General features: G+C 35.2%; 1 protein-coding gene across 2 annotated transcripts in view; it reads right to left on the reverse strand.

Moving 5' to 3' along the window:
• The window catches only part of SPOCK3 (SPARC (osteonectin), cwcv and kazal like domains proteoglycan 3), a 200142-nt gene that overhangs the window by 113334 nt on the left and 62029 nt on the right, over positions 1-24779 (reverse strand). For both annotated transcript variants that reach the window (XM_082050152.1, XM_082050151.1), the window contains exon 3: positions 10963-11008. In XM_082050152.1, the coding sequence (XP_081906278.1) occupies positions 10963-11008 (46 nt within the window). The remainder of the gene's footprint in view (positions 1-10962; positions 11009-24779) is intronic.

Raw genomic sequence — 24779 nt, forward strand, 5'->3', positions numbered from 1 at the left:
AACACTCAGTTGATACCGTCAGCTAACAGGGAATCCAGATAAATGTTAAACAACAGTAAACAGTGATGGTGGTTATTTTTTGCCTAAATCATACAGTGATTGGCACCCAAAATTTGAATCCATGCATATAGGTTCTCCTCAGCTACAGACGGTTTGAATCCACACTACTGTGGATTCATAGCAAGACATTCCTATTTTCCTATACAAAACATTTACTGAGAATAAACACCTTATAACTTCAACAGAAAAATGACTTGTTGTGCAGGTAACAATCTGAGATTCATAAATAAAAATGAGAGAATAAATAAGAAATAGCCTACCTCAGTAACCTGATGGGAATGTTCTGAAAAACAAGAATCTCAAATTTTTGTTTCTTCTCCCAAGGACTGTATTTGCCATTTAAGGTTCCCTATTGTAACACGAAAAGCAGAATGGGCAGCTACAGCTGGGCATTCATAAGAGGAATCTTCTTGTATATTTGTTCTGTCTGGCCACATTAATCTATAACTTCAGTAAGAAGGATGGAGAGAAGGTTTTTCTGTAGGTGGTCAAGCAAGTAATTAGGAGTTTAGATTCAACCACTTGAATGTTACAGGCAGTCTACGAGTCTGATTTCTAACTTGAGAGCAAATGCTTCAGTCACCAAGGTGGCTGTGTGCATGCTGGTTGCTTCTACCCAAGAAACAGCTACTCTCATTACTGGTCAAGAGTCTCCATACTGATGCATGAGGGTCAATTGTGTAAAGCCACTTATTAGGCTTCTGTTCAGATGTGTCGCTGTTCCTAGCATCTTATATTACTAAGCTCTGGTACATTAGCACTGAGTCTCAAGTTGCCCTGTAATGGTTGCAATTATGCAAGATAGAGTTCTTGTAAGCAAAAAAACATCTAATACCGAGCTAGTATTACCTGACACGTAAAGTACTGCCATATTTCCCTTTTCCTCACTTTGCCATTCAAGTTTCAAAAATATGTATATAAAAACGCATTTATACTGACTCATAATATGCAACCTGCTATTCTGTATATTGTTAATGTAAGTTAAAATAATTGCTCAAAAATAAAATAAAAGCTGGCAGTCTCTGTTCTTCCTCTGGAAGCCTGATCTCTTTTTCACAATTTCAAAATCCTTCACTCATTCTTTCTCCACTCCCTTTAAAAACAATCATCTTCATTGAGCCACACATTTTTTAGTCATTCATGCAGAGGTGTAACCTTTATATGTCCTAATCTACCCTTGCATTCTAGCTCACAGAAAAGTAGGTATTTGTGTCCTGGAGAAGCTGTAGCGGACATGTTCCACCAAGATTTCCTTCGTTACTGTACTCTCTGACTGAGAAACATTACTCTCAGTAACCCCAACAAGATAATATTAGGGATGAGAAAGTTTTCCAAGTGGGCAGATTCCAGAATGAACAATTATGACATCATTTATATAATAAAAATATGTCTATGTGAGTGCATGTTACTGCATGACTAAATGTGTGTAAAACATCTGGGAGACATCTGTGTATCACTTTTTTTTCTTAAATAAAACTGTTTAAAAAAATCTTACTTAAAAGACTCTTGTACTGCTGAATGTCAAATAACTGGTATATCATTTAATGACCTTCTAGTTTTTTTCTAAATATATTTTCATTCATTAAATCTCTAAAATAATCAAAAAATACCACCTACTGGGACAACTTTTGCCCACGTTTGGCATTTCTGGCCTGCTTACTTCGTCTGAAATGCAAACTGTGTGCTTAGCAACATGCACTGATGCACTCCACTGTCTTTCAGTACTGCTGAAACCAATGTGCATTAGATTTCTCATCTATGAAACAGAGATGTTGCAACTCTTCATATACTGATGCTTATTAAATGTTTTGGTATCTTTACTATTAAACTTTCACTTGAAATCTGCAGAAATTAACAGACATTACACTACCATAGGCTGTAATTTTCCTAGCACAGTTTACACCTGAATGAAGGTTATATTTAGTCCTACTTATGTCATCAGGTTTTGGGCAAGGGTATGAGTGGATGAAATACAAAATCTAAAACCTTCCTTTCAAGATTTTAAGAACAGTTACTGACTCCAAATTTCTCAGATGTTCAGTGATTACCTTCAGACTTTCAAAAGGCATTTCAGCAATACTATCATTAAAAAAAAAAAAAAGACTCCACCAAAAATAAAACCTAATCAAACACCACACACTCCTTTTGCCCTCAAGAGGTAAGGTACCCCAAAAACTTTAGTTAACTTTGACAACCGTTGTCCAGGCCCACAGCCTGAAGCGACCACATTTTTCTTTCTTCAATGATTAGCAGTAACAGTTTCGTAATTTCTAGATTACAATAAATAAATACTTGAATACTCCAAAAATATCCAAAACCAGCTATGACTTATAGAAATACATGTGCATAGTTGGCTACCAACCTTCAAGCAGCTTCAGGGAAGGACTTTTTTTTTTTTTTTTTTTTTTTTTTTTTTTTTTTTTTTTTTTTTTTTTTAAACACAATGTCCAACTTCCTTGATTTGGCAGAAAGAAATAACACCTTAAGGTTACCTGAAAGTTCACTACTAAGCACTTAAACATTATATTATCTTTTCTGAAATACACTGAATCATAATTTAGAGACACGGTGCCTCATCAGAACTGACCTCTGGGTTCTCCAACTCTGACAATCAGGGGAAAGAAACATCTGCATACTTATCACAGCAAAAAGGCATCATCTTGAAACTTCTTCCACCTATTATCTCACATGCCAAGATGATTACCCTTGCAAAACAGCATGCTATAAGATGTATTATAATATAATTCCAGTATCTTAGAGAACTGCTCTATTTCTGTATTTAATTATGTATTTTTATGTTGAAACAAAGAAGGCATTTTAATCAGATTTTTTTACTGCAATCCACTTCATCTTTTAAATTTTTTAAACCAACTAAGCCAGAATCCAGCAGACTATTCATATAAAATATCTAATACATCAGCAATATGCATATATATGTATTTTGAAGAGCCTGGTGTAACAAAAGTAATCAGAAAATGTATTTGTGATAAAACTGAATGAAAATTTCTACATAAAATATATTCTGTGAAGAATTCACAAAAGTTGAAATCATATCTTGCATCACAATATACAGAACACATTAGTTTTTGAGTCAGTTAAGCTTTTGTATACATCCTGGCTAAGAAACAATCTAGGAGATGTTCTTTGAGCTTAAAATACTGAAATTAATGGTAATTCTCATATACTTCAGTTCTGCAGTATTTATAAAGATAGTTCACTGTTACAGGATGACAACCACAAATATACCAAACCTGTAAAAGTTTGAAGTAGATTTAAGTGGCTATTAGTAAATAAATAAATAAATGAATGAATGAATGAAAAATATTCATATATATATGAACTTATCTTCTTTAAAATGATAAATGCAAAGCAATTGGACCTACTGCATTAAAAATTCAGTTCATAACATTCTTTCCAGGGTTTATCTTGGATGCCTAGATTCATGTTTGCATGAAACATTTCTGGTCTCCAGATGCAGAGAACACTATAGTTTGGAAATACAGACAGCACTCCAGGTCTTCTGCAGCTACTAGCCTGTAATAAAGCAATCTACAATTTCAGTCCCTTTTCAGTATGTACCTGTGTGTCCTGACTCACAGTTCTCAACACCTGGCATAGCATAGAAAAGGAGGGCCTTGCATATTCCCAGTACATTAACAGGCTGGAGAGGAGAGTAGGAACACTGGAGATAAGAAGTCAAGCAAGATGACCTCAGAGCGTGCAATGCTTCAGACAGAGCATTCCACAGCCAAGCCTGGCCTTTCTCTCCAAAAGGCACCTTGACTCAAGATAACACTTTGAAAGCTTAGACTTACTTTTTCTATTAGCAGATAAATACAAAAAAGTGTCTAGCAAATACCAGTGAGCATTTTACAACCTGGTTTTATTAATATCACAAATATTTTTATAGTACCAATATTCATATTTCATCTGACCTACAGATACTTTTTGCAATTTTTGCCTAAGTCCTGTTTTGAAATTATTAAGGCTGTACCTAGGCTGTACCTATGGCTGGACTCTGATCGTGAGGGTCTCTTCCAAACAAAATGATTCTGTTCTATGATTCTGTCAGTTTCACAGTAAATGTTTCAATATGTGAGGCAATCCATTTGTTTCCATCCATAAGTATATTTTTATGAACGAAATGTTAGTTTAAAACCTGTGAATTGGAGGTGACTTACAGAGAGAAAGTCTCATTTTAAATGAGACATAGCTAAATAAAAAACAAAGCCTGAATATATTTAATTATATATTACATAGTATACAAGAGCAGAGTGAATATTCCAGAATTATACCCACCCTGCCTCCCTTCCTTCCTCCTCTTTAAAGAACTTAAAGTAGCCTCTCTGGAAAAAAAACTAAATTCACAAACGTAACTGCCCGATCTGCCCTTTAGTCTGTCTCACTGATTCTCAAATCTAATATATTCAAGGTTCAAATAATAAAATGTTTTTTATTTACTGCTGGACATGCAGATTCTGACATGAGAGGTTCCTTAGAGTGTCACAGATGCTAATAAAACAATTTCTGTTAATTAAATAAGAACTTGAGGCACAAACCTGAAATCCTATTATTGTCTCACAATCCTGTCCATCAAAATGCAAGGACAATACAGAGGTTACTAACAAGAATTTTACATGCCAATGACATAGTGCAACTTATTTGTCCTGGGATGTATGTTCTTTACACAGCGTACATAAAAAATTAGTAAAGAGTTACGTATATGTGAACAAGAGATAAACAGGATTACAGAAACAGACAAGAAAAACCTTAGTTAAGAAAACAAATAAGGAAACAGGTTATAAATCTGAGGCAATTAAATAAAAAGGGGTCGAAAGGCAACTTTCAACATTTAAAATGTGCTTTAAGAACTGTCATTCTTCTATTCAAGTTCAAGAAAACTATGTACATGCTTTTTTCTTCTTTACATTCTTTGTTGGGTGTTTGTTTTTTAAAGGTATTCATTAAGCTATTTCTTTTTCCCTCACCACTAGATAGTAACATGTGATTTCAGATTACATATTCTTAATGACTATTAGCTATTTTACAAGCTTTTGTATTAAATTCCTGTGGCAAACATGAAGTTCATTAGGCCATTAAGTGAGCCTGCAAAGAAGCAGTCCTAGTACACACCAAAACATTTTCAAGCACACAGTCCTCTGGGAGTGACGGCACCTGTGGCTCAAGGCAGTTAACTGGGACATCCCAGCACAGCAGGCAAAAGTAGGACTTCAAAAATGAAGAGATTTGCAGAACTAAAGTTTATCAGGTTTGAGAATGCAAAGAAATGGTTCCATGTACCCTTTGCTGCCAGCTAAAGAAGGTCTCGCGCTCCAGCTCTAGCCAGTCACAGTAGCCCTGTGCCACATTTCTGGTTTTCTATGTTTGGGTATGAATGATTTAGCCAGATTAAAAACAAACAAGCAAACAAACAAACAAGATCCCAGCACTTTTTAGTTTATCTTATGACAACTAAAGAATCGGTGACTCTACAGACCTAATATCAGGGCACAAAGAAAGGGTGTCAGGGGAGCAGGAATGAGGGGTGAAACTGCTACTGAAGGCAAGCAAAATCTCTTATTATGGGCTGGTTCAGCCTCACGAAAAACCCTTTATACAGCCTTTCTTAAAACAGCTGTAAGAATTTAGAATCCATGCAATGATTCTACACAGATAAATACTGAAAGAATTTGAGATCCACAACTAGAGAAACAGCTGCATACTACTCAGTGAACCTGAGTTAGGAGCCACGACTGTGAACAGTATAGGACAAGTCACTTTTGTGGTGTAAGCACAGTAGAGAAATTTATAAAAGAGAAATAATGAAGAATCACTGAGAAGCTGTTAAAAATATTTCATGCTTATTTACTAAGACTGGACTATATTTAAAATCATACGTAACACATTTTAATTGCAAAGTATTCTAATTTGTCTTAAAAGTCATAAATATATATTCCTAGTTTTAAAACATCAATTTATTTCCTATAAAAACTAGATCATAAATACCTATATCAAACGTAGCCAAGTTAAGTCTGCGTGACTGTTTTAACAGTCTTCAACTAATGGATCTTCATTAACTCCCATGTAGCTTCCCAGGGCTTGCAACTGAGTGAATTAAATTATTTTATTCAATATGACTCTGAATGATTTCAGTTCACAGTACATAAAAATATTCACAAATTACAGATATGTGTTTGCATGGACTTCCATATCCTTAGCTACCCAAACTATTACAGAACTAGGTAGATGAAACATAAAGAGCTAAAAGGCAAAGGCTCAACTAAAATGTAAGTAAGTGTTTGTAATTATTTCAAAATCTATTTCTGCTGTAAAATGGTACCTACAATATTTCTGCTGCAAACAGACATCTAATATAACCTGATATTATAAAGGCAAAAAACAGTTCAGTGGAATGCTCTACAAGAAATGTTATAAATATATCTACAAACCAACTATATCTTCAGGGTGTTCATCCTCCATGGAAATGTCATTTCATATTTTTTCCATTACATGAAAATACTCCACTGTTCCTCCAAGGTATTTCTATTGATCAAAGGAAAACATCCTTTGCACTTTAAAAAATTATGCCAGTGTCTCTGTGTATGCAATTTTATTCAATAGCTACACCCTCCAGGCTTTGCTACCATCTGTAGTCTAAAAATAATATATGCCAAAAATATCCTGCATATTTTTATCTGATGTAAAAGTGGTATATGAAGAAAACGTGTTAGCAACTATGGTTTTTAATTTGAGAAAACACTGATAAAACATACATCAAAGCCACTAAAATATCCAACTTGGCATAGCCCAAAACACGAAACATCTGCTTGTTTCTAAAACCACTGAAAGGATAAAACTTGCCTTTTAGAAGCAACTGAAATACAATTAATACAACATTCAGATTCATTCCAATAATAATACCTGCCCCACATGACTGTTTATTAAGAATTTACATTGTGATACTTATAGAAATACATAAATATGTATATGTGTGTGTGTATATATCTAGTCAAAACATGTATTTAAATACATTTTTCTATGTTATATGTATATAACAAAAAGAGAGTTCAACGGGATCAAGTATTTGGAAAATGTCAGATGTTGCTTTAAGGAACGTTATTGATGGATTGCAATGCAACTTGTAATATTTTTCCCTCTTTTAAAATAACCTAGATTTTGCAGACCAGGAGTAAATATCACTATGCATTTCACAGTAAGGGCTAACCTCCTGGAATGCTTAGACATATCTTCATGTAACCCCTCTTATTTATGCTAATGGAATTACACAGATCTGTCCACCCGAGCAATTTTGACACACTTAATCATATTAACATAAGAATGTCTTTCAAAAATCCCATCTAGTAGACCTGGAGTTCAGATCTTTTAATGCCAAAAAGATTCCTTGCTTATTCCATACTTTCACAGATTTATAGGTAAGTTTCTGAAAAGCCAAACAGTGATAAAACAAATAAAAATAAATTAAACAGTGATATAGGTAAATTAAGGATATTATTTATTTCTGTCCTCAATGAACTTATCTGCCTGTATCTTCAGAAGTATTCTTAGAAACTTAAACACAACAGACATGGGAAGTTTTTACTGCTCCTGTTTAAACATCAGGTATAGTGAGTAATTTTAGCCTTTCACTGCAAGTATATTTCTACATATTAAAAAGTTGTTGTTGGAGTGTCATGTTTTTATTTGGGACAATATTTTTTAAAGAATACTCTCACTTGAGAGAGTAGCTGCTGCACAAACCAGAATGGCAATAACAGAAGATTGAATGGGAAACCCTCATAAAAATTCTCTAACACAGACTGCTTGGATTGCAACAAACCCCAACAGGTCACAGGACTTCACAGTCAGTCATTTGTCATGTCTCCATTTATTGTTTTGAATAGTTCACTTTGGTAAAAGAAAAAAAAAATAAATTAAAAACCTGTAAGTCTACATGTACAACCACTGAGGTAAAAAAGCTAATTAGCAGTTAAAACCTATTTAACTTTAAACTTAGCAGTGAAGTGGTGCACAACTGAGGTGGAAGGGTGCTGGTGCAGTGCTTATGGCACAGCCCTGGAACAACACGTACAGACTACCAGAATGTACACCTAAAACTTGGAAAAAAGTGAGAGTTGGTAGACTATAAAAACTATCTCAATTAAATAATACAAGGAAAAAAATATGTGCTGAGTTTGTCACTGCTGTCTCTTTTATTGGCGAACATAAGGAATCATAAAGGAACAGATTTCTTCAGTAAATCATGGACATTGCATTCAATCCTAAGGAACTGACATTTGCAAGGTTGCCACACTTATAAAGTACAAATGGCTCTTCCCACAAAATATCACCCAAGATCACTTTTCCCACTTGATGAGAGAGTCGTGAATGTATGAACAAGTACATGGTACTTCCATAGTTATATTTATTCTCAGGAATATTTTTCTATGTTTCAAAAAAATGCTTTCCGATGACAACCAGAAATAAGAGGAAGTCAGTTCTTACAACATGGAGACCAAGGTATCGACTAGGAAACCTCTGTCTGTCTCTTGTTGTATCTTCCAGATCTAGTCAGTGATGTTATTTACAGACTTTCAACCAAACAACAGCATGCAAACCTCTGCTTAATAAATAATATCTGTATGTCAATCAGAGTCTAGAAAATATCTAATTCCTGAGAAACAGTAAATCTTTTGACATGCAGCACAATTCAATATCATTGCTAAATTCAATACAAAGACTGCAGCAGTTATTGCAAAAAAAAGTGAAAAGCAATGCACTGGCGGGTAACAATACCTGATACTCTTTAAATGATAGATCGACAAATTAAGACACTGGGAATAATTTTTAAATAACAAAACTCCAGTGTACCTTTTATTATTGAAAAGTGTTCCCAGCTAGAACTATTTGGTTTTCAGTTATAAATTACACAGTAAAATGTAGATAGAAGAACTACTCAGAAAATGCATTTCACTCTTCAATGTTGATTTTCAGTTAACAAGGACATGAAAACAGAAAGTTGAACTCTGTAGGCATGCTGTTAAAATATTCACACTATCCAATACACAATGCATTTTGCAAACAAGTTAGGACAGATAACCTTAACATGTTTTCTTAGTTGGGTTGTTTGCAAATTCAGAAAAGTATTCTACAAACATTAGCATCAGGATCTCCAAAGAACTCAGAGTAATAGAACAAGCCAGGGTGTGTAAGAGTGTAAATGTGGTGGAAAAAAATAATACTTCAGCATAACTTCTGAAAAACTAACAGCAAACTGGGAGAAACAAAACAAACAAAAACAAACAAACAAAACAAAACAAAAACAAACAAAATAAAAACAAACAAACAAAAACAAACAAACAAAAACAAACAAACAAAAACAAACACCACACACCAACGCATCTCAAGTATGTGAGAACAAAATATTAAAAAGTCACAAGCAAAATTTACAGTGTATCAAATTCAATGTGTTCTGATGAAAGATTTTACCACCAGTAAGTCACTAAAGTATAATCTAGTTCTCAAACTAAAAATGTATTTGCAGACCATGTCCCTCTATTGAAAAAAAAAAGAAAGAAAAAAAACAAACCAAACAAGAAAATGAATAGACTGAAGGTACTTTGTAGTGAAGTGATAATTCTGCTTCTTAGATGAGGTACTTCACTAAAAGAAAGGAACATTTTTATCTGAGGAGCCTAAAGTCAAGTACTTTTTCCTAATGTATTAGTATATAATGAGGAGAGATGCATGATCTGTGAAATTGACAGGTTTTAAAATGTTCAGGCTGCCATGGATCAAAATTAACACTTACAGATTTTCACCAAACCAGAAGAAAATCACCACAATTCACAGAGTAGTGATAACATAAATGTGACTTTTTTCCCCTCCATTTACTCCTCTCTTCCACAAACTGGCAAAACAAGCCAGGTGCATTCATTTAAGAAATTAAAGTATTTCCTTTCACAGGTTTACCACAGTAATCCTGAATTAAATGACAAAGGCATAGAACATGGTGGAAAGTCCATCTCCAAGAGATGTCATTGTAATAAAATACAATTCATTATAGATCTTCGTTAAAAGTCAGTATCCGTTATGCAGAACATTCTTTAAATTAAGTAAACATTATTTTTGCAATACATTTTAATCTCAGTCTCTAGTGTACAAGCCCCTACACTGTTTCTCCATTGCATTTGTGCCATTGGAATTATCAGAAAAGAAAAAGTCTCTGAAGTGCTCCTGGTAACAATTAAAAAAAAATAAAAGGATCAAGTAGTCATATACTTTGAAACAACATACATGAAGTGGATTATATTGATGGGCCTGCAGAGGTAATGTTTAATATGAAAATTTGCTGTGTTTGCTCAAATTATTTTAAGGCTGAAATTGTTGTACTGTAGCATTCTCAAAGCTCCATCTGTGTTTTGCCTCAAGACAGATCACATGAACATGACAGAGACTTCCAAAACTGTTTTTCTAGATCTTCCTTTATCAGTGGATATAAAGTGATTTTCAACACTTTAATGATTTTTTTTTTTTTAACAGCAAAGACAAAAATCAGACTGCATGTCTGTTCTTCAGATGTCCTACTGAAAATGCAACAGTGCTTAAATATATAAATAAAACAAAACAGAACCACCCAAACTCCATTAACTTGTTCATATGAGGGGAGCTTCAGGCTACTCTGGAGCTTCCTAATGCACACATCTCTGTCTCTAATCAATAAAAGTTTCCAAAAATCACAGATAGAAAGTGATGATTAGGCTCAATTTCTGGTCCTCTTTAAATTGATCACTTAAAGAGGGAGAAAATGACAAATTCACAGAATTCTGCAGGTATTCTAGAACAGAAGCACAATCATAAATACTTAAATTTTAACCTGTAAAAAAAATAGTAGCAAAATCTTACCTTGATCGAACGGTTTACCCGGACTCCATGTGCGAAAATAATCATCCTGGAAGGAGAAACAACCTACATTTAGTAAAATGTAAGGAATCAATGTATATATGGAAAACTCACAGAATCATGAAAGACAGAAGATGTATACCAACCTCAACTTCCTAGAAAAGGCAAGCAGTAAAAGACAAATGAGAAAAATATTACAGTCATCATAATGGGACAAATTACCCACAAAAAATAAAACAATGTAATTCAGAGGGCATTTGCATTAATTAAGTAAAAATGCTATTCAAACAATGCTACTTACTAGCATTTAGAACAGAAAAAGTATTTGTCACAGTACTTATATAGGTAACACTTCTAACGTCGCTTTTTAAATGTTACAGTAGTTTTCCCGTACTTTAAGTTCTATGATACTGAAAAACTTATTTATGTTTTCTATTACTGATTTTTCAAAACTCAAGCTCCAAAGTCATAATCAATAAATATATTTTAAAGAATGATACAAAGATTTTTTTAAAAACATATACTGTTATGTAGCTTTCAACTGCATCAGTGAGACCTGTCATTAAGTCTAATTAGCTCTATTTTCTACAAATCATCTTCCTAAACATAAAATATCCTACTGATTATGTCATCAGCTGTATTAGACTACAATTAAGAAGGAAAAGCTTGAATTAAATAAGTTGCTTTCAAGATTTTAAGAAGTTTGATAATAAATTAAAAATTCATAGCTGAGATGTACGTAAACTGATCTGCACAGCTCAGATAATAGGTGGAACAGGAAAATTACTAGAATTATTTATTATCATGTCTTAATTTGCTATTCTCTAGAACAAAGCATTGAAAAGATTGTACAAACATTTTAATGTCTGTATAAATTAAGGTTCACAAACTGCAGTGGGCCTATTGTCACAGTCCAGCAGTTCCGTCCCACTTGCTAGAAGATCACAAATATCACCATAAAGAAACCTCAATTTATAAAAAATTTAAATACTGGAAAAATGTGAGTCTCCTACATGAAAGTGGTAAAATCTCTTTCCATTACTATTAAGTCAGTAATGTTCACCCACAATGAGCCTATTCAGAAAATATTAAAATGCTGAAAAGTTAGAATAACTAGAACATAAGACTTTGACAACAAAAGAGCAGTCATCCTGAGTGAGATCAAAATCCCTTCTCCTGTATTATGCTTAAGGAAGAACATAAGAGTGGGGCTTGTATTACACATTCTCAAGTTGGCCTCAAACCAACCAGACAATAAATCAATTCTTGCTCATCTCTATATTGCAGACAACTTCACAGATTCCAAATATAACATCCCTCAGGCATTTCTAGAAGAGTCTTAGCTGACTTCTGCCTACAAAGCCACTCCTGCTACTCTTTTCTGAATCTTTTCAAAGTCTATTTTTTTTTTATACAGTATGTCCAGAGTTGTGCAGAGCATTCAAGATGAAGCAGCACATATGCATCTATACACAACAAAATAACACTATTTTGTATGGAATTCTTCTCCCCATTATGCCTGCCCCTCCATTTTCCTTTTAGGTTAGAGGGGGTGGGTTTTGGTTGTGTTTTGTTGTTTTTGTTTGCTTGCTTTGTTTTGGGTGGTTTTTTGTTTGCTTGGTTTGGTTTGTTTTAATTGTATGATGGTTTGAATGGATTATGGTTTGCATGGAATTTTCTGTCTTGAATCCAAATATATATGCTCACATACCATGCATACCTGTACTGATATTCCTAAAGAGTTACTTAAAGTCCATTATTAGATAAGTTAAACAAAATCTTTATGTGCCTCTATAACCAAAATAAAATAGTTAATTGATTCTCAGATTAAGTAAGGAAACTGTTTCAATAAATTACAGATCCACAATTTTACAAACATTCCTAAAGCTATTTCACCTATCACGTGTAGAAGAACCTGGCTTCCTGTTATATTCAGACCTTTCCTGATCTTCAGTCATTAAGAGTTTCATTATTCTAGTATTCAATATCCTCTTCAGAATATCATCAAGATGATAATATAACTTACAAAGCCTCATTTCCTATAAATGCAAAAGGCAATGTCTCAGGACAAAGTCTATGACTTCTGATCTTCTTCAGGGGCTTCCTTGCCTTTGCTCTAGGCATGTTAAGAGCAAGTTGCAGAATTATACAGAATAAAGTCACAAATTTTTCACTGTAACCATAAGGCTTTTTCAACATTTTCTAGCTAAAGGTATCCATGCATTTTAAAAGGAAAATTCATCCTTGCTGCTCTACTTTAAACTATGTGAAATTTCAATAATTGAAGTCTCTCTCTGTCTGAGACACATAAAGCACTTCTAATAACTGTGTATGATGGATTTCAATCAGTTTAATAACCATACCTTAAAATTATGCATGTTTAAGCATCATGCTCAGTCAGAATCATAGAGATGGAGTGTTTCTAAGAGTTGAAATTCATGCTACAATTACATATGCACTTTGAGACTAAAAAATATTTTTTTCCTGAAAATGGCTTACCTTAAAAGAAATGCCATGTATGCAGCCTGAAAATCTGACAGTCTAAATAAAAGGATTCACCATGACCAAAGCACCATAATCAGAAAAGTTTCAATAAATGAAGAAAAAAACCCCTCACTTTTATTACTTCTTTTTGGACTTCTATATGCTTCTATATGAATACTTCTCATTCTTAAAAAAACAGTTGCTACATGATTTTTAAGAAATACACATTTAAGTACAGTAAAAGAAAAAAAGCTCACTGGAAAAAAAACTTATCTGACAATATAGAGAAGAAGATTTCAGCTTTTGAAAAGGAGACAAACTATGAGTCTATTAATTTTCTGGTGTAAAGCATTTGTTGCATCATTTTATTGATCTCTCTAACATTTTCTGTAGATGCTGCCATATATTGCTGACATCACTTGAATTATTATCCAACAAAAATCTATAACAATACATGGTAGATATGCTGAGTCTGCCTCAGAGAACAGCAGGTGTCCTACAGCAAAGAGGGCAGTTTCTTCACAAATATTTCCAGATCAAGGTTGACCTGAAAAAATGAACAAAGCAAATCCAGCCCTTGTTTTGTGTTCGCATTTTATCTCTTGTATGGCCTATGTATCAAAAGCCCTATATATTAAAATTGAAACTGATATATGTTAGAGAATTCACTGACATTGAAGAAGTTTTCTGAATTTATAATTATCTTTGTATTTTATCCAAGTATAAATTCACTGCTACAGTACAGTTTGTACAGTAGGGAGATTATTAATTGTGAGACTTAAAAAAATAGTTTAGGGAAAAGTCTAACAGGGAACTGTTCAATGAGAGGTACTGGGTATATAATGCCTTTTCAAGAAACAATACTTCTAACAGTTACCAAAACAAGAAAGATACAAGATTTCCTGTACTTTATTCAACACCAAACTAAATGCTGCCCATACAAAATTCCACTCAAATTTTACACAGCTTATCATAATGCAAAAACTACATTTTACTGCTGGCCTCCTTATTCCTAAATAGGGGTTTGGTTTTTTAATCAAAGAGCAGCTCTCCAGTACGTAGATGAACATGAAATCATATTTTGACAACTTCAGAAACACAAGTCTTTCAGGCTGCACATACTCCCTAACATAGCTTAAAACCTACAGTACCAGATTTAGATTTTTTTCGTGCTGCCATTAGCTATGAGAGTATTTTGTCGGTCTTAATTTCAAGGAGTTCTTAATGGGTTTTCTATTCCATTTCTTATATCTGCATTTCAAGTACATACATCTGCTTCTCATCTGATCTGAAAGCTCTTTACCTCTTTTGGGCTAAGTCTTTGCTATTTGGTAGCTACGCTATTTTCAGACTCCATTTCAACAAGCCAACTGTCCCATATTGCAGCCCTTCACTTGCCTCAAACTCACTTCTGCAGCAGACTTGAGCTCACCAACTATCTCCCCTTTACATATTTGCACGTCTTCAACGGCAGAGGGTTGGATTCATCTGCATCAAACCTGCCCAGTGACTCCATAACACGTATTTATATTTTATTAATAAGTCTCACTGAAAGACCTGTGGTAGGGTTGTAACCCAATACCTCTGTCTCATCCTCTCTCTTTCCAGTACTGGAAAAAGAAAGTTAGCACCAACAATGTGCAGATTTTTTTTTTCTGCTTATATCTTGCTCCAGGACCTTCAGCCCAATGTCAGCAAGACTGCCATTACCCTGTAGATCCTTAAATTGCTAGTCATAAGGAGAACTATTGCAGCAATAAAAGGATGAGACATCATCAGCACTTCCATCATATGGGAAATCTACCACTCCTAAAGACTCTGTTTTCCTCAAATAAATGAGGGCCACAGGCAGCATATACAGAACAACAAAGATACACCAACCACAATTAAGGAGAGTACTACCCCAAAACGCAAACAATAACTGGGAAGTACAAGTTGCACCATGAAAATGCATGATGCTTGCATACTGGGATATTCTTCAACATGAAATCTGAACCAGTCTGGAATCCTCATCCAGGACACAGACATGCCCTTCAGCAGCATGTGGATACCCACCCGCCTATCAGATGTTGCTTCTCAGCTCTGCTGACTTGCATGACATCTGATCGATCATAAGCCACGTGAGCACATTTTTGTATAAATGTGGAGTGTTAGTTTAGTCAGTTAACTGCAGGATAGTGCACTCAAGGGAATAAGGTATCTACTACACTCTCCAAAACCATATTTAATATCATAGTATCTTATGTATCTCAGAACATCTGTGAGGACAAGAAGCCTGGATGGACCATGTGCTCCTGAGCACGTTTTTTACTAATTGTCCCAGAGGCTCTCAATAGGACAATATGTACCTGCCTTATGTGACACCACATAGCTAAGGACTTGCAGTAGAAATAGGATCAGAACTGTTTGTCTAGTGAATTTTTTGGCTCTATACTTCCTTCTCAAAGGATCTACCTCTGCTAACCATCTCAGATACCTCTTATGCTTCCTATGAAGCCATCACTGAGGATTTCTTTCCAACACTCCAAAGAAGCACAGAGCAGGAAGCCTTCTTTAGTGAATCAAGGTTTAAAGAGAAAAACTATCTGATTTATTATCTGGACTAAAGGAATAAAAAAAAAAAAAGTCTAGAAGATTTTTACAGGCTAGCATGGAAAGGTGACTACTACCAGATTTTCCCAAGATTAAGTCTCCCATAAGAAATATACTTAGTTTAACCAAAACCATCAGAAGTAGCTCAGTGCATAAAGCACCTCAGACACAGATAAAGGCAGTGGCACTTCACATCCAGTACTTCTGGGAATCAGGTAATCTTAAAGATCAATTTAGTAAATCAAAGAATCAATATGAGAAAACAAATTTCAAAATAATGAACCACCACAGACGTAATATCAGTATTGCTCCTCTGGTAATGAAGTATCTAAACACCTGTAGGCAGGACTGAGCCTTGCTGCAAAATTCCTTTCCTATTTGTCTGGCACTGAGCCTCCTCAAGTGGGATGCTGGAGTGACAGGTGGAAGGACACGGGTTTGTTGTTCAATGCCAGTCTCCAGGAAGGCTGATGTCAGCTTCCTCAGCTGCTCTAGACTCTTGGGCCATGCCACCCGTGAGGCTTGTATTCACAGAGCTGGCAAAGCACTATTAGAATCTGTAGCTGCTTCCAGCAATGCTCGCACTCAGCTCTCCAGGCTCACTGTTTATCCCGCTCCCTTTTATTTGCCTCGTGCTTCTGGTACTGCTGATGAGGCTGGGCTAAGAGCCACCACTTTTCAGTCCTTTCTCTCCATTTCACAGATCTCATTCAGTGAGATTTCTGTGGAGGCTATTTCGTACTAGTAGCACTACTAACAGGAAGTTTGAATAGCATAGTATTGCCAAGACATACCAAATGCTCAACAAAGCTTACATTCAGAAATAACAAGAAAATACTGAATAACATTTTGAAAATGAATGAATTAATATATCAAAGCATGAACACTACAAGCTTCTAAATCCCAATAAAGTTTAAAACATTGCTTCTTTGAAAATGCATCTCATATTTCTCATCATGAATAAAAATATAATGAACCATATTTTCACTGCAAACACATACAAAAACTTTTGGCCATGCTCCTCCTATCATGCTGTCAATATGCAACATGTGAGGAGAGCTTTAAAACAGATTTGTTAGACTGCAGGAGATATAGTCTAACAGAGCTGAGAGTAGAGTTGAAAACATGCCATGTGTGAGGTAGAAGACCATCTGTGGGCCTTGAATACACCTGTTTTGAAGGGTCAATGTCCAATTTCCTCAGGTGCCTCTTCACTAATGCACAACCCCTTGGTAACAAGGGTGAAACTTACGCCCTGGCCCCTGCATACAATGCCACAGTCTGAAGAAGAGAAGGACAACCTCATTGTGAGGCTATGGTTTGTATCTACGAAAAATGGTGGACTGTATCAGACTGATCTCTGGGAATTAGAAAACAAGCTAGCATCTTAAAAAAAAATAAAATGCAAGCAGGTGGATGCAGGAAACTAAACACCAGGCAGCCTCACCTCAGTCCTGTAAAGGGGGGGGGTTTCTCACCCTGCTTTTTTAAAAATTGGGAAATTTTATAGGGAAATCTATTACGAAATAACATCATTAAAATAAAGCCCAGAATCCAATTAGATCAAGTGCTAAATTCAGTACTCCAGTACTTCAGAGCTGATGGAAGCCATCCTTTGATTATGTCAAATTTTATAAAAATGCTAGATAGGCTGCTAAATGCTCAGATTAAAGGTTATTACTCTAAACACCATACACTCACGACCTTTATCTCATCCTTCCTACTACTAATGTGAATGGCACCTCATTTTCTTTGCCTTTCTTCTTATTCTGAACATGAGGAATTTTTAAAGCATTTTGTGTTCTGAGGAACGTTTTAAAAATCCAAGAGGAATTGTCATTATCTTCAGCACGGTTTGAGCAAGAAGATCAAAGACAAGGGTCACAAACAGAAAAGGCTCAACAGAACGAAATGACGAACAGCACTTCATTCTATTATATGCAGTGAATGGTACAGGGGTCTTATGAATAAACAAAGTATTAACATTTACTAAAGACCATGCCATTAACAATTGTAGAATACACATGACAGAAACTAAAACTAAGCAGTTTTAATTTCTGGCATTTCCAAACTTTTAAGAGCAAGACCATACAATATATTATCTTCTTTCATCAAGGTTTTTGCAGATTATGTGACCTAAAATTCATAGTTTCTAATTGAGAAATATGTACATTTACTGATCGTCTCATACACTAAATCCAAAACTGAAGACACTATTTGAAACAAGAAGAAAAAATATATTGAAAACAGTTTTCTACTTCTGAAATAGGGAAAGTTTACAGTTTTCTGAACAAAAGTGATTCAAATAATGTATAAGGGAAACAATACATTGATCAAGAAAATACTGTTTACTGTGTTTTAGCATATTCCAGAACATATTTAGGAACAAAGCCAAAACAGAAATTTTTTGTTGTACTGCATCAGGTAATGACACTTCTGCCTTGCAGCAGAAAAACTTGGGTGCCACTTTCAAGGGAGGCAGACTGGATCTTTTCTCTGAGACACTTCATTAGAAGACCCCTCTAGAACCACCTTCAGTTTATTCACCTTATGCTATCAATTAAATCTACTGCTGCAACACCATACGACTTAGTAAAGAGTCTTTTTTTTTCAAACTACTAGCAAGTCAGCAATAACCAGAAGGCAGGGCAGGAAGGGGAATACCACACCACCCTAAATATAAAGGGACTCCACAGAAATAGCGTCAGTTTGACTGACATGGAGAACCACTGAAAGAAAATTCAGAGAAGACAGAACTTGTCATTTCTAAGTCTCTTTCATGTCAAACAAGCTTCACAGCGGGACACAGCAAGTGATATATCTTTCAGCAGAAGGAAGGAAGAACCTTCCCACACCACTAAAAACATGGCTGATGCACATTGCCATTGTACTTTAATACAGATGCTTTCAGAAAAGATCCGTCATACCTTCATTTATTCATTTAAGACTGAGAAAGCCTCATTCTGAAGACACCTATCCTATCATCCTTTAGAAACATTAGTCTCATAATTCCTGCTGCTGAGCTCTTGTTGAGCGAAGAATAAACCAAAACAATTTGAGTTTAATCACCAGGAAGCATCACAACAGTGACCAGAAAAATCAATTTTGATGGTATTTGAGGCCCCACAGGATAAAAAATGTGGATGGTAGACTGGCTCAGCAGCCTACTTGGACCAAATGTGATTAATAAAAATTTGAAGAAGAAAAACATCCTTCTGCTTGAAATGTTGCACTATTCCATAAATGACAGGAGCTCACCTAACTTGTCTATCTTTTTTCTTTTCTCCTCCCCTCCCTCCTCCTTTTTTTTTTGTGGTATAATGCAGCTATGAAAATTGTTGCATGGTGTTCAGAACAGAAGACCTGAAAGATACAAAGGACAGCTGGAGGGCACAAAGGTCTTGGCCCTTACTCAATTTCTAGAAAACATTTTTTGAATCATATCTGCAGACAGCAAGAGGCAAGCAAAGTCTTATTCATTAGCTTGCTTTCAGGAAGTTGAAAGGTTTTGTAGTTTTATCATGTCAAGGAGAAAATTCTAGAACCAGTTACAAAATAGATACTACAGCTTTGCTGCTGTTGCCTTTGGTTTTTTTATTTTTCAGTCTGGAGAAAATTCATTAGAAAGATAATCACAAGGTCTACCATATCATGCCACACACAGGGACAGGATTTTGGTCTGTTCCTCCCAACAGGTAGTCTCTTACGCCAAGGCTCAGAACAAAGTTCTGGTCTACCTGTCATTGCCATGGAAATAGAGAACACCCTTGTGTAAAAACAGTCCAAAATGGAAGAAATTAAGGAATATGAAAGATTGTGAGAGAGGCATTACAGTATAATTATCATTACAAATCAAATAAGAACAGATGTGGCAATAGAAAATGGGATGGAAGCAAAACCACAGGTCTACTAAGGACAATATATTTCAACATAATAGAAGGAAGCTGTTAAAATTATTGGTTTCAGTTTAAGAATAGTGCTGAATGGGTTTTAAGAAGTAAAATAATGCTATGCTGAAAGAATTAGGGTCTATTTTTATATGATTGGAATGATTCCCTCTGTGAGAAAAATATCCCTTTTAAACAAGTTGAGGACTTCTAAAAATCAACAAATACCTCAACTTGGAATCTGTGAAGACATAAACTGCACTTCAGAATCTGTAATTACACCAGTGACAGAGACATTCATTCAACACTCTTTGTGAATATTAACACTGGATGGTTATTTTTATGTATCTTTATTATAGTCAAGCCGATGTAGCTTGTACCAGATGGGTGGAGGGAAGAGGGGAACAAACTGCAAATTAGGTAGATCCACATACAATAAAGACCAGGAAAATAGAAAAATACATATTGGTAAAATAATACAAAGCAAATCTATATGCATATATATCAATGTGTTTAGAAATTCAGTCATTATACCACTACACCTATTCATAATGTAAGCAAACTACTATTTGATTCAAAATGAGATTCAAGATTTCTCAAGAGTTATGTCATAAATTTATGAATAAAAAGCATCCAGTTCAATGCATTTTTATGTTCTCTTGCTCCTAGGGGCCCCATTGCAATTACAGAACTTACAGATATGGTCAGTAACACAGAAGCTTAAAAATACTGTATGAATCAGCAAACTTCATGAATATATAATGCTGAGTTAAACAAAAATAAAAAACTGTAGAAAAAGCAGTCACTACAATTGCCTATGAAAAAAAGTATGGATACTTTTAACACATGCTATCTTTTAATTGCCATTGTATTTAATCATTTTCACACAATCAATTAATAATACACAAAGAAATTCTGTATCTTCTGCCTCATGCTATTAACATGTTTTACTGATGCTGTTGAGCAAGAATAGCAATATGTGCAAGCGTATGGTGAATTTTATCGAGATAAGTAAACTCAGTTCAACAAGATCATCAAATATCTGACAATAAATTTTGGTCACTTATGTATATAGCTGGATTTTAGTGGTTAACATACATCTCTAACATTTAAATTATCTCATTCTAGCTATTGAGAAATGTTACTTTAGATACAGGCCCTGACTCTGATATATCTTGTTTAAGTGACAAATACCTTCTCCAGGTTTTTAGGGAAACCACTTTGTCTTCTAGCAAATAACTAGTAAGAAATTAACCAATCACTCTAGCAGATAATGAGCTAACTGATAAATCTCATTATGATTTTTAACTTTTGCCACTATACTTGCTGAGGTCCTGGTGCTTCCACTGTGTGTAAGAAATTAAAAACAATAAGTATTGTTTGAAAATTTCTCATTTGTAATGATTTACACCTTTTCACAGACCTTACAAAGCAAAGGCTACTGTTTCCCTGTGCTGGTTTGACTGAAAAAGGGTTAATTTACTTCATACAGTTAGAAACCTTTCTTTTTCATAGCCAGCACGCTCATTATTTGGACTTAGTTTGAGAATAAGCAGATAGCACCACAGCACAGAGTTACTGGTTTTAATTGGTCTGGTCTGAGAGCCAAGGACATTCTGAGCACTCTGCCCACAGGTGTGAGGCTTCAAGGAAGTGGGGGCAGAGATGGGGCAGAGTTTTCCATCCCATTAGTGCCATGCTTCATATTTAAGGAGAGTTGGGACCTTCTACTTGGCTCTTCCGTGCTCTCTCTCTCTGGGTGTAGCTGGGGAAGTTTTGGTCAGGACCTCTAGCCCTGCCTTTTGCCATTTTGCAGAGGCCTCTGGGCTTTTCTGCCCTTTTCCTCTCTTTTCTTTCTCTGGGATTTGCTTTAGGATCAGGTGTGGCTTGCTTGGACTGGCTGCTCAGTTGTGGACAGAGTTTGTGAGGAATTGCCTTGAAGTATCTTTTATTTCTATTTTATATATACATATTTATTGGTAGTGTATTAGTATTTTGTTATTTTATTAAACTGTGTTTATCTTAATCCAAGTTTCTCCCTTACCTTTTGATTCTCTCTCCTATTCGGGTGGGCTGGTGGAGGGGGTGAGTGAGCGGCTATCATGTTTGTCTTGCTAGCTCAGGTTAAACCACAACGTTCCCCCATCCTGCTTCCCATCCTGTGAAATCGGAGGTGAAACCGTGCAGCCCTGTTTGCAGACCACTGCATATCCTTAGATGCTAGGGCAGAGGTGACATCCTTACTCAAGTACCACAAAGAGTGAATTCCATTTCAACGTCCCAGAAGTTGACATATGCATGCAAAAGGTACCTGAACAGTATTTGTCTCTCCAGAGAAGTGCATACTTCAAGGGAGATGGTAAGCTGTGCCCAAGTCCTATATGAAATAAGGTCCCATACTTACGGACAAACTAGGTTATATCATCATATTTTTACATTGTTTCTTCTCTCTTTAATAGAGCTTGGAAATAACAAGTCACAAACATGAATACATAACATGAAACCCATGCTGTGTCATGTATGTGCTGTTTTACAGATTTCCAGAACATACACATTTCTTTCATTGTCTGCAAATGCTTTTTCTTAAAGAGAGAAAGGTATGAACAGTGAGAGGACTAACTAAATACTGTGATTCAAAATGCAGAAGAAACCATTTTAATTACTTTCATTTGGAATATTATTGCTATCTTTGCCCTCTAACGGAAAAGCTCATTTAATTGTAATGTGGCAGTTTGTAGCTCATGAATTTAAGTAGCCTGCCACTAAGTTGTGAGGAATTTACAAATCTGGTCGTAAAGTGCACAAAAAGCTTTAAATGTCTGGATGAATGACTTGAGTAGGTTAGTACATCTGCCTTTGGTCAGTCTTTCATAGGAAAATTTGCATGTCTGCCTCTGTTTCTAACAACTGGCTACAGAAAAAATAACAAAGCATTTGACTGAACGCTGTCAGCATGCAAAGCACTTTTCAGCATAAGCAGTTATTTAGCTACAAAATCTGTAACTGGAAAAAGATCCTGCAAGTTTTCTTGGGATGTGCTGGAAAGGCTTAAACTAGTTTCCTGTATCTTCCAGAACTCCCTTCTATAGCCACACCAAGTCTTACTACAATCCTTTGATCCATCAGTTTAGCACAAACCCAGAAGTCAGTAGCAGTAAACACATGAAATAATGGGATGAGAAATGTACTTTTCTTTCTTCATCTCAAAATTGGTTTTCTGTATATATATGTTTATATAGGTGAGAGATATGTACTTTAGTATTTTTCTATATTAACCACAGGCATCTAAATATACTAAACTATAGCACATGGAAGTTTCATTGTATATTTTAGAAGAGATATCTCAATTTACAGCAAAACTACTACAGTGTAGTATTTAACAACTGAGCAAAAATGATGGTAAGACAATCTCTGTACTGAAATTTTAGCTTGTATTTCACATTTAGACAAAATTAAAATGCTGAACTGGAACATTTTTCAATTTAATTGCTTTAGCTGTTTTACAAGATCAAACATGTTGCTATTCCTACCTTTTCAAAAATATTAATGAAATTTTAAAAGTTCCCTCAAAATTGTTTTGTCAGTATCTATTCACAAGGAACAACCTGTTTTCTTTGGAGGAACGTATTCTGTGTTTCCTGTTGGTCTCATGGATTTAATTATATGAAATAAAGCATGCCCCGTGACAAGAAACAAGTGGGTTTCAGTCTCATCCCGTAAATGAAAAAAAGACACACTAGTCTCCAATACTAAAAAAAAAAGTCATCAGTTAAATATACTGAACATACTGATAACCACAGAACAGAGTGAAAAAGGTCATCTCCTCAGATCTAATCAATTATTAGAGCCCAGACTGAAGGGAAATCAAAAGAAAGAGGCAATTTTGCTGCGACTCAATATCTGCAATTGCTAGTCAACTGCATCTTGTCAGCAGTTCACAAGGTTGATAGCTACAGTCCAGAGGGAAACAGCTTCACAGAGAAACATTTAAAAGATGGACTGACATGTTTTAGTGTTGAGAAATTAAAATCTATTTTACAGCTGCAGCACGCAAATCAAGGCCATATACGATTATATTAGATATTTCTCAAAGATCAGAAGGCCTTGGCTCTGTGTGTCTGAAAGTACTGCCTCAAAGGCTGCTGTTTGGGGTTATTATCTGCCTTAGCTTGACTGGGGTACATTGATAGACAAAAGAAAATATGCAGCAGCTGAACAAAGAAATAACCAAAAAAATAGTACTTGGCAGTAACTAAATTCTTCTTTAAGAAAAAAAAAAAAAGAGCTTTTCAGTCCTTAAAGTCTCACCTTTGCTGTTTTAACCCTCAAAAATGTCTTATAGGGAAAAACTAGTCATTCATTTTAAGGTCCCTCTCTCAGTAGTAAGTGGGACAAAAATCATTAGAAATTAATACAACTTATCTTGGGCTGTAAGGCTCAAGTAAGCTAATAGATCTTGCACTCTGAGCAGGAAGTAGAAAATTGTACATACACACATTTATTCTTCCAAATCTGAGCCACTCATATAGACTCATACTTATTTCATTAGCATAGGACTAAATTCTGAGTGGTCCCTGAACAACTGTTTTACTGGGGCTGAAAAGTATCTTTTCTGTGAAAGGCAGAATGGTTTTACCAAAAAAAGACCATGTGCTGGTTTGACTGAAAATGAGTTGATTTTCTTTGTGAAGTTAGAAACCTTTCTTTTTCACAGCCAGCATGCTCATTATTTGGACTTAGTTTGAGAACAGGAGATGACACGCCAGCAAAAAGTTACTGTTTTTAATTGCTCTGGCCTGAGAGGCAAGGACATTCTGAGCACTCTACCCACAGGTGTGACGCAGCAAGGAAGGGGGG

Source organism: Streptopelia decaocto (assembly GCF_964273445.1).
Source record: "Streptopelia decaocto genome assembly, chromosome: 4".
Taxonomy (NCBI): Eukaryota; Metazoa; Chordata; class Aves; order Columbiformes; family Columbidae; genus Streptopelia; species Streptopelia decaocto.